Below are 11,593 nucleotides of genomic sequence, written 5' to 3'. Positions count from 1 at the left end.
TTAGTTAATTGATTGATTCAGATTACGTGAATCAAAAATTGAACAATAATCAATTGAAATTTATTCATCAAAAATTTTGGTATTGCCTTTTTCTTCTATTCATGTAGTATTTCGTTCCTCTGCAAAAAAACCATCTTATGCATTACACTGTGCAAAAAACATGGTATACATGATGTAAGGGAGAATAAACTAGGAGCAGTAGAAGACCAAACAAGTCCATAGGATATGGTGAAGAAAAGGGCACAAGTAGCTCTCTAAGATGATGAAGCACTAATTTGCAATGCAACTAGGGAGGCATAAATACCATCTTTGATATTCATCAAACTTTCATGCTTTCCCTTCTCTATAATGACTCCATTTTTAACCACTGCAATCAAATCTGCACCCCTAATTGTCGATAGCCTATGAGCCACCACCACTGTGGTTCTGCCCACCATAACTCGGTCCAGTGCATTTTGTACCACTTTCTCGGATTCAGTATCTAGGGCACTGGTGGCTTCATCCAATAGTAGTATCTTTGGATCCTTCACCATGGCACGTGCAATGGCCACCCTTTGCTTCTGTCCACCGGACAATTGGATCCCCCGTTCACCTACAGCTGTATCATAGCCCTGCATTTTCATAACTCAGTAAGATGGATATTTTTTGGCATTAATCAAGAATCCGAGAATGGTGGAAAAAAAGGAAGCAGATGTGCTATTACTTTTGAACATGAATAACAATAATGCTTTCCTAACAATGTATTATTGTCAATACTATTAGATTACCTCCAATTGTTCATTTTAGGTGTTTCTAAATTTAGAAGTTCACTATAATTAGAGTGTTTTCACCTCTTGTAGAGCACTGACGAAATTATGAGCATTTGCTAACTCTGCTGCAGCTAAAATTTCTGCTTCTGTTGCATCTCCTTCCTTTCCGTATGCTATGTTGGCTCGGACTGTGTCATTGAACAAGACTGGTTCCTGGCTCACCAAGCCCATCTGCTGTCTTAACCATTTCAGCTTTAGCTTTTGGATTTCAACACCGTCTAGGGTGATTTGACCGGATTCGGGGTCATAAAATCTTTGCAACAAAGAAATCACTGTTGATTTCCCACTCCCACTTTCTCCAACCAGGGCAACAGTCTGATAAATAAGATTCAAACGATTAGTTTTGGAATGCGATTATGTCAAACTGTAGGAGAAATATATATATAAATATATATGTGTGTGTGTGTGTGTGTGTGTGTATCAACTTGTGTAAGGCTTGCATCAAGCAAAAGAGAAGTGTAGGCTTTGAGAATTAGTCATACTAGAAAGTTACCTTGCCAGAGTGAATGGCCAAGAAAAGGTCCCTGAAAATTTGAATGTCAGGCCTAGTGGGATACTTGAAACTGACATGATCAAACTTAATCTCACCCTTCACATTTTCTAGTGTTGTTCCAGAGTCGACACTCGCGTCTATTTTGGATTTCTGGTCAAGAATCCCAAAGATAGAAACAACAGCACTCTTGGCCTTACTGAGATCAAGTGCAAGGGAGCCTGATTGAGAAATACCAGCGGCTGACATGCTGAGGCCAAAGAAGACCTGCAAACCAAGACAGTAGGTAAAGATTCAAAATGTAAATAACAACAAAAAACTATTTTAGTAAAATGAACATTAAGATGATAGTATGAATTGATTTCTAGTGCATATATGGTTGTGAAAAGCTTGATTACCTGGAAAACATTAGCGAATGTTGTCTTACCCTGATCAACAAGCCGAGCTCCAGCATAGAAACTGGTCGCATAGACACAGTATAGAAAAAAATAGGACAATCCAAAACCTGTACCACTAATTAGGCCTTCTCTTTCTCCTGCTTTCATAGGGCCTTCACATTTCTTTTGGTACAATTGCATCACCTTCTCTTCAGCACAGAAAGAAGCAACTGTTCTAATACTCCCAACTGCATCACTAGCAATTTGACTTGCGTCCTCATATGTTTTCTGTAAGCATTTAAATATTTGCAGCTTATTACAACGGGCTAATTACACTAAACTCACAGCCTATGTTAGATAGTTAAAAAAGAAAATATAACATATAGGAAAAAATTGGTAAACTTCTACATTCCAATTGCCCTTTTTTTTTTCTTTTTCTTTTTTTTTTTTCCTATTGGCCGAGGTTTGGATCTAACCTTTGCATCAGCACTGAATCCTCCCATGTACCTCTTTTGAAAATATCCATTTAGCCCTAATAGAGGAATCATGACAAGAATTATAATAGCCAGTTGCCAGCACGCTGCAAAAGCAAAAATCAAACCAGCAATAGCTGTTGAAACATTCTGAACGATCAAAGAAAGTGTGTCTCCAACCAAACTTCGCACAAAAGTGGCATCAGAAGAAAGCCTAGAGCCAATTGCTCCACTGGAATGCTCTGTTTCATCAAACCAACTTATATTCATGTGAACCACTTTCTCAAAGCACATCAATCTGATCCGTTTTATTAACTTACACCCCGCCACAGCAAAAGAGTATGTTCTTAGTGGGACACAGAATAAAGACGCCACGCCAAGAACAAGAAACATGCATGCCCAGAATTTTGAATCCTTCCGAAGTTCATGAGCTGGCTCATAGAAGGTTTTGATTACTTTAGAAAGAAGTACCCCAAAAATTGGTAATACTAGACCCGTGGCCACAGCACCCACTGAACCTAGCAATAGCACAGGGATCTCTGGCTTGTTCAGATAAGCCAATCGTCGCAGTGGCACTTCTGGGGCCTTTTGTGATGGTGCTGAGGCTAGAGTTTTGGGTTCTACATCTGTATCAAGGACACCGACTGCAGTAGTTCGATGTAAAGAAACTGATAATGAGTGATGGCTACTGTTTCCAGATGATCCCCGGCTTATGGATCGTATAAAGGACCTCCTCTGACTTAAGTGTCTTCCAAAGTCTGCAGTGATCTCTGGCATGTACGGATCATTTACTGCATTTTTTTCTGACTCTTGGCTATGTTCTTGCAACCGTATAAGCTGGCAATATGCTCCTTCAGGATCTTGTAGTAGTTCAGAGTGTGAACCTGATCAGTTGTGAGGATTTAAAATTCAGAAAAATCATAAACATAGATGGAAAGCCTAATAAAGCTCAGGTGGTGAGAGATATAAAGCATCAACAATTTAATTGTTTCAAAACATGAACCTTTTTCAACAATTTTTCCTTGATGAATGACAGCAATCATATCTGCATTCTTCACTGTACTCAAGCGATGGGCTACTATTACAGTAGTTCTGTTGATCATAACCCTGTCCAACGCCTCTTGCACAACCCTCTCAGATTCTACATCAAGAGCACTTGTAGCTTCATCCAGAAGTAGAATCCTTGGGTCTTTCAAAATTGCTCTAGCTATAGCAATTCTCTGCTTTTGGCCCCCAGACAGCTGAGTTCCGTGCTCACCAACCTGCGTGTCTAGTCCCTAAATCATTAAACACAAAGCTGGAAAGGTTACAAAGGTGACTAGAAAAAATTAAAATGGGTTCTGGTAAATTAATTATTAGTTAAATCACCAACGGGCCAGTGGCTTAGCGGTTTCAGCCTCTTACTTCCCAAAGGAAGATCAGGGGTTCAAGTCTCAGAAGAGACGTGTGTGTGAGTATCAACTAGGAAAAAAAAATTATAAGTTAAAATCCTTCTAGGACATAAATTAAAAATAAAGTTGTTGAGCAATAACTCTTTTGATTAAGAGGTAACAAGTAAACCTTTTAAAGTTTTTCTGCTTATTTTTGGGGGAAAGGCTGATATATTTCCTACATTAGCAAATAAAGTCTGCCATATTCAGCAAATCTTTCAAAAAGAGATGTGATTTTGATTTAAAAACTGAAATGGAAAAGGAAAAAATAAATTTTCGAACAATTTCAGATCTAGACCTCAGGCAATTTATCTATGAACTTGGCAACATTGGCTAGCTTAGCAGCAGCTTTGATTTCTTCAATGGTTGCACCGTCCTTCCCATATGAAATATTATCTTTAATGCTTGAAGTGAACAACACAGGTTCCTGGCTAACTAGACCAATTTTTCCTCTTATCCACCAAAGCTGGAACTCTTTAAGATTGATACCATCTATAAGAACTACACCAGCTTGTGGATCGTAAAACCTCTCTATCAAGCTGATTACTGTTGATTTCCCGCTTCCACTTTGTCCAACCAAAGCTGCAGTTGTTCCACTTGGCATCGAGAGGCAAAATCCATTAAATATTGGCTCATCTGGTCTTGTTGGATAGCTAAAATAAACATCTTTTAATTCAATATTGCCACCAATATCATCCAATTTCAGTCCATTCGTGTCATAAGGATCTATCTCTGACTTCCTGTTGATTGTCTCAAACATTTTAAAAGCTGCAGCTCGTCCAGCAGCAAATGCACTCATGCATGGAGATGCCTGTCCTAAAGAACTGTAAAATTCCAAATGGGATAGAAATTAAGTGAACTTTCTAAAAGAATCAAATATCAAATCCAAGCAATGCATATACAACAAACAGAGGCTCATAGTAGCCAAACTGTTGGAAACTGAGAAGAAAAGCAAAGGGCAACTCACAAGGAGCCAGTCAGCACGGCCATAACTACATTGAGTACATCTCCTCCTGTATAATCTTTGTTTATTATCATTTTCGACCCAAACCATATAGCCAAAGCATAAGAGCTGTATATGACAAACATAAATACACCACCACTCAACCCGGAAGCCAAGCCCTCTTGCACACCAGATTTGTAAGCTTTAATAAGAGACTTATTGTAATTAGCTATAGCTTGCCTCTCCCCAGTAAATGATGCAACCTGAATGGGAAAGTAAAGGGTGATGAAAGAAAAAGGAAATGCTAAGCCCTCTTGTCAATTTCTGCATACCGTTCTTATTGAGCTAATTGTCTGTTCGACCACAATTGCAGCTTGTGAATAACCAACTTGTCCACTGGATTTAAGCTTCACTAAAAGGAGGGTCAGGATAGCACTAGAGATGACAAGAAGTGGAATTGAAGATATCATGACAAGGGTGAGAAGCCAACCCTTGATGAAAGCTATAACAAAGCCTCCCAAGAATGAAGCGACCACCACTAGAAACTTCCCAACCTGTCGTAAATACTTCAATAAGAAAAGTACCAATTTAACCTAAAATAGGAATAGAGTACCGGCATTGCTAATAATGGTCGGGCTCCCTTGCTATGGTAGCAATACCTTTTCACCAATGGCATCTTGAATAAGGAAGGTGTCTCCTGACATCCTATCAATAATTTCTCCGGTTTTACCCTCCGAGTCAAAGAATGCAATATCTTGCTTCAATATAGTTTTTAAGTATAAACATCTAATTCTTGCAGCCTGCCTCTCCCCAGTGACCATCCAGCAAACCACCTCTGTGATGTAGCAAGCATGTTTTTCTCAGTTTATTTAATCAAAAACAATTATTTACATGAGGTAGCTAGAAAACTAAATTCTTTTTTCAGAAAGAAGCCAGATGCACTTACGGAAAAATGCTGCTAAACCAGACCCCAGAGCCAAGTAAACATACTTAACAGATACCTGAAATAAATTTTATACTGTTTGTTAGGAGCTTAAATCAATAACTGATTTTACTAATACAATAATCCTTCTACTGCAACAGGATGGAGAACACACAAATTGATGAAATTCAAGCGTAAATGACCGGAACAAAACAATTTTTTTGACAGTTAGGCAAGAACTGGTCTTGTTATGGGGGAGTGATTATCAAGTTTAAGCTAAAGATACCTTGGAAACTTCATGAACCACATTTTTTGAGTTCACATTCTGTCCAAAGGAATTGATTACATCTCCAATGAGCACAGTCATAAGGGGCATGCAGATTCCATTCCCTATAGCTGCGATTGTGCCCACAAGCATTAGTACATGATCAGTGGAGTCAGCAAAGGAGAACAGTTTGAAATATGGAACAGTTTCAGTGACTTCATTTTTCTTTCGGGTATTATCCGAATTATCTTGGCTGCAAGACTTTTCAGCTGTTTTCTGAGTCTCCATCACTGGTGAATGGTTTTTTGATGTTTCAGCCTGTTCTGTCTTCTTATCTCCACTCAAATTGCTCTCCTCAGCCATCTTTCCAAATGCTGTTTGCTATCACTACGTTGGTGTACTTAGATCACAGCCGTAAAAGAAGAACATATATTTGAATCAGAAATCTAAAATAGTGGAAAGCTGTAAAGTACTACCAGGAGGAAACTGAAATTCAATGACATTAATTATGAACAAATGTTTTTGTTGAGATGACTTCTTAATTATGAGACATAGTTATTCTTTCTTTAATTTAGTGTTACAATACTTTCGGACATTTATAGGCTCTGGAGCAGCAACCATATTAAAACTGAAATCCTCAATAGATTAGCGGGAAAAATAAAATGTTGAACCTCAAAATTAAGCCTACAGCTTTAATCCCACACAACCAGCAACCATAGAAAAACTGAAATCTTTACGAAAAGATAGGCTACCTTTGACATTTAGGCTCCGTTTGTTTCGACGCAAAATTTTTTTTTAGAAAATATTTTTATTTTTTAGGTAAAATATTTCTTTTTATTTTTACTTTTCAGCGTTTGGCAAAGGTCTAGGTCGAGGCGGGACGTATAAAATAACTTACAAAAAATTGATAGATAAATCTTTTTTGTAAAATTTTAATATATTTTTCCTTTGTAAATATTTTACGACAACCAAACACCAAAAAATAAAAAAATATTTTCTGAAAAATATTTTACTTCCAAACAAACAGAGCCTTAAAGAAAAAACAAAGTGATATTAATTGTTTAATAAAAACAAACATCAAAATTTATAAAAATAATAATTATAAGTGAAAATAATAATTCTATTATGAGAAACTCACAATTTGGTTAAATAAGTGACCTTATATTTTCTGAAAAATATTTTACTTCCAAACAAATGGAGCATTAAAGAAAAAACAAAGTGATATTAATTTTTTAATAAAAACAAACATCAAAATTTATAAAAATAATAATAATAAGTGAAAATAATGATTCTATTTTGAGAAACTCACAATTTGGTTAAATAAATAACCTTATAATTAAGAATCCTCCCTCCCGGGAAGAAAAAAATGCAAGACATTGAGCAAAGGTCGTGTTCTTCTATCTATTTTTTGGCACTACACAAAACCATCATTATTTCCCCCCCGCCCCCCCCCCAGTAAATGGAAGACAGATAGAACACAAAACCTTCAACATATATCTAAGGCAACGATAACAAGTCATAGAAATTTAAAGGTTTCAAGACATGCTGGACAAAGAAAAGGCACAAGACTATTCCATGAAAAATAAGAGAAGGCTGAAAAGGGAAAAGGAAAAGAATTTATCCAACCTGCAATCATTTGAAACATGGAGCTTGAGTGCCACTTTGAATTATCAACTGCTGGTTCTTGTGGGAAATAAAATCACAGAAACCATAATTTGTAATATATAGAGTAGACTTAGACCAGAGAGTGAAGGAAATGATGAATTAATCAAAATCAGAACAAGTTGATATCAGAAGTATCATCAACTTTAAACTCACCAAAATATGAAAAAATGGTTACCTGTGATGGATTCCAGCTTTTGTGGAATCTGCCTTTGATTGTGGGATCCAACCTTTCACATTTGTATGTTTCCCATCCACTTTTCTAAGCAACCATTGCTTGGTAACTAAAAAACTGTGGTCTAATGGATACCGGCTAATAAGACTATGGGATTTCTTCAATAAATAGATTAAAAATATAAAGTCAATTTTTACCAATAAATATAATAATATACAATTATTACTCTAATATAGAGTAATAATATACCTTTTCAAGGTCAGACATCTAAATTACCTATAAACATAATATCATCAAATGAATAACACAGCAATAGTAATTAGTAAACATAATATACATTCAACTCGAATCATTTTCATCATCTATGTTTGTTTAATCATTCCATGCTAGCACAATCAATTTCATTCGAAGGATGGGGAAATGCAACTATCAGCTTATTAGAATAAGATTGTCCCCGTCCAACCCACATCGTTATAGTAACAGATTTTGTTACTAAATAAAATATATACATATAGATATGTTGATTTATATGTGTACAATGCAGGCTAAATATATAATCTTATTGTTGATTTTTTGGGAATTATGCACCCTTGTTTAAAAAAGATCATATAGCATATATATATCCATAGAATTAATATTTTGGAAGTACCTAAAACATAATAAAAGAAGAGTATGGTAGTCAAAATTTAAACGAGGGAAGCGAGCGCGGCTATAAGGAAGATGAGGGTGTGGACTGGGTCAAGGGTTCAATTTTTACTGTTTGTAGATGGTTACAAATTTATTAAAGAGCCAAGTCTATCATCAGGGTGCTCTCATGAAGTATATGATTAAAATAGTTGCTAAACTACACTTGATGACAAAGCATTAATTCATATCATGTGATCAATCTTTAAGAAGATGTGGAAAACCATAACCAGATTCTTAATATAAGCATTGGCTAAGACAGCATTTCATATAAAATATTTAGGAAAGCTATTTAAGCATTTAAAAAGCACAATTATGTTATTCCCTTTTCTTTTTCCTTTTTTCTTTTCTTTATGGGTCACAAAATCATCTACTGATTGGTGGTCATAAATTGGAGTGCTCAATTTTACCACTTTACTAGTTGATGATTGTCTTTTTTTTAAAAAAAAAAAAAAAAAAAACCTTTGTGTTCCTCTTTCCTGGGTTTGGATATTGCGGTGGTGGTGGTGGTGGTGGTGGTGGTGGTGGTGGTGGTGGTGAGAGAGAAAGAAACGGAGATAGAAAAGGGTAATTTTGTCTCTTAATATATGTATTTTAATTTGATGATACTATATATATATATATATATATATATATATATATATATTAATTTGATGACACTATAAGGGTAATAGGGTCTTTTCCTTTTAACTAAAGGGCATTATGGGTATCAATGTAATTTTGAAAACAAATTCAATTTTATTAGGGGTTTTATGCACGAATTTGAAAGCAGAGGGGAGGGTTTTGTGATTTTAACCAAAAAATATATGCACATTTTGTGAGGGGCAAAATAGGAATAAAAAGGGTAAAATCGGGTTTTCATATTTACTTTTTGCCAAAAAGTTGTCAGATGGGCTTATTTACACATTTTTTTAATATTGTGGACTGAAATGCATATTTTCAAAAAGGAGGGACTCATTGTGTATAGGAAGTTTTTCTGCACTTAACCCTTACAAATTTATTAAGAGACAAGTCTATCATCAGGGTGCTCTCATTAAGTATATGATTAAAGTAGTTGTTCAACTACACTTGATGACAAAGCATTAATTCATATCATGTGATTAATCTTCAAGAAGATATGGAAAACTATGGCGACCTTGTGGATGGGTGTGTGTGAGCCTATGCAGGTGGCACCAGTAAGCTACTACACTTAGCGAGTTATAGGTGTACAATCCCAAATCGCCTGAGTATGGATGGGGCAAGTACTATATGTAGATTAAACACCCTTTATGATACAACGCGTTTTAAAGCCGTGATGACCGTGAACCCACTAGAATTCCGAAGTTAAGCGTGCTTAACCTGGAGAATTACCTGGATGGGTGACCCCCTGAAAAGTCTCTGGTCTCGGGGAGCCAAAAGCGGATAATATTGTGTCTGGATAGGGTGAGGGTCGTTACAAATGGTATCAGAGCCTGACTCAACCGGAAATGTGGCCAACGTGGACGTTGGGCCCCAAAGAGGGGGTGATTGTGACGACCTTGTGGGGTGGATGTGTGTGAGCGTGTGCAGGTGGCACCAGTAGGCTATCACACTGGACGAGCTACAAGTGCACAATCCCACATCGGCTGGGTGTGGATAGGACAAGTGTTATATGTAGATTCAACATCTTTTTATGACACAATGCGTAACCTAGAATAGTACCAAGATGGGTGACCCCTTGAGAAGTCTCTAGTCTCGGGGAGCCAAAAGACACAGACAATATTATGTCTAGATAGGGTGAGGGTCGTCACAAAAACCACAACCAGATTCTTAATATAAGTATTGGCTAAGATAGCATTTCATAGCAAATATTTAGGAAAGCTATTTAAGCATTTAAAAAGCACAATTATGTTCTTCCCTTTTCTTTTTCCTTTTTCTTTTCTTTATTGGTCACAAAACCATCTACTGATTGGTGGTCATAAATTAGAGTGCTCAATTTTACCACTTTACTATTTGATGATTGTCTTTAAAAAAAAAAAAAAAAAAAAAAAAAAAAAAAAAAAAAAAAGCAAACTTTGTGTTCCTCTTTTCTGGGTTTGGATATTGCGGTGGTGGTGGTGGTGAGAAAGAAAGAAATGGAGATAGAAAAGGGTATTTTTGTCTCTTAATATATATATCGTAATTTGATGACACTATAAGGGTAATATATATATATATATATATATATATATATATATATATATATATTAATTTGATGACATTATAAGGGTAATAGGGTCTTTTCTTTTTAGTTAAAGGGCATTGTGGGTATCAATGTAATTTTGAAAACAAATTCAATTTTATTAGGGATTTTATGCACGAATTTGAAAGTAGAGGGGAGGGTTTTGTGATTTTAACCAAAAAATATATATACACATTCTGTGAGGGGCAAAATAGGAACAAAAAGGGTAAAATCGGGTTTTCAAATTTAGTTTTTGCCAAAATGTAGTCAGAGGTAGGGGTGTACACGGTTCGGTTTGGACCGGTTTAAGAGTTTTTTAGAACCAAACTAATTCTAACGGATTCATAAAATTTGGAACCAAATCGAACCATTTAACCAAATGAACCAAACCAAACCAAACCAAATCGTGAAAAACCGGTTTGGTTCGGTTCGTTTCCACAGTTCCTTTTTGTTTTATTTTTTTCTTTATTGTTATAGAAGTATTCATATTATCTACATGCACAACAATAAACCAAGTTACCAACACATTCAAAACTATTAATGCATTCAGAACTTTTAATTTATTCTTCTCTATCACTTCTGGAACTGTATTATCTAATAAATTGATAATACCTAAGATAATTAAGAGTGGACTGCTACAAACTTCTAAATGATTTGGATATATTATAGGATTATATTATATTATATATACTCTATAATTTAACATATATATAAATAAATATATGGGAAAATTACATATAAATGGAGTTAAAGTTTCATATTTACTTAGAGACTGAGTCAAAGTTCCATATTTCTCTAAAATGGATTGCTGAGGTGGCACATGGTTTTTTACTGTTTAGAAAATTGTGGTGCCTAAAATGCCCTTCTCTAACAAAAAAGTAGTACCTTCAGTTCAAAAAAGTAGTACCTTCAGTTCAAAAAAGTAGTACCTTCGAAGAAAAAGTAGTACCTTCGCGCGTGTATAAAAAACATGGTACCTGGACACCAAAAAGTAGTACCTTCAGTTCAAAAAAGTAGTACCTTCGAAGAAAAAGTAGTACCTTTGCGGAAGGGTATTTTAGGCACCATAATTTCTAAACAGTAAAAAACCATGTGCCACCTCAGCAATCCATTTTAGAGAAATATGGAACTTTGACTCAGCCTCTAAGTAAATATGGAACTTTGACTCCATTTATATGTAATTT

The 11,593-nt window shown here is 35.6% G+C and overlaps 1 protein-coding gene across 2 annotated transcripts; it reads right to left on the bottom strand.

Annotated features, from left to right (window-relative positions):
• Window positions 1–10,225, bottom strand: LOC132274721 (ABC transporter B family member 11-like). 2 transcript variants are annotated; one of them, XM_059776062.1, is made up of 14 exons: window positions 7,336–10,225; window positions 5,731–6,109; window positions 5,469–5,523; window positions 5,182–5,357; window positions 4,855–5,076; window positions 4,677–4,785; window positions 4,547–4,592; window positions 3,878–4,403; window positions 3,153–3,426; window positions 2,153–3,033; window positions 1,698–1,964; window positions 1,303–1,566; window positions 831–1,124; window positions 1–611 (listed from the first exon to the last, which is right to left on the bottom strand). In XM_059776062.1, the coding sequence occupies exons 2-14, from the start codon at window positions 6,070–6,072 to the stop codon at window positions 255–257; spliced, it is 3,813 nt and encodes a 1,270-aa protein (XP_059632045.1). In that variant the 5' UTR covers window positions 6,073–6,109; window positions 7,336–10,225; the 3' UTR covers window positions 1–254. The 2 variants fall into 2 exon arrangements, with proteins under 2 accessions (XP_059632045.1, XP_059632044.1); XM_059776061.1 differs by having other exon boundaries at window positions 4,547–4,785.
• Window positions 10,226–11,593: the final 1,368 nt, after the last annotated feature.

This window comes from Cornus florida, unplaced genomic scaffold (genome assembly GCF_030987335.1).
Source record: "Cornus florida cultivar Cherokee Brave unplaced genomic scaffold, ASM3098733v1 CherokeeBrave_3.0.0_Hap2_Chr09, whole genome shotgun sequence".
Lineage (NCBI taxonomy): Eukaryota > Viridiplantae > Streptophyta > Magnoliopsida > Cornales > Cornaceae > Cornus > Cornus florida.
The sequence above is the reverse complement of the archived record's forward strand: the minus strand, read 5'-3'. Positions and strand labels throughout refer to the sequence as shown.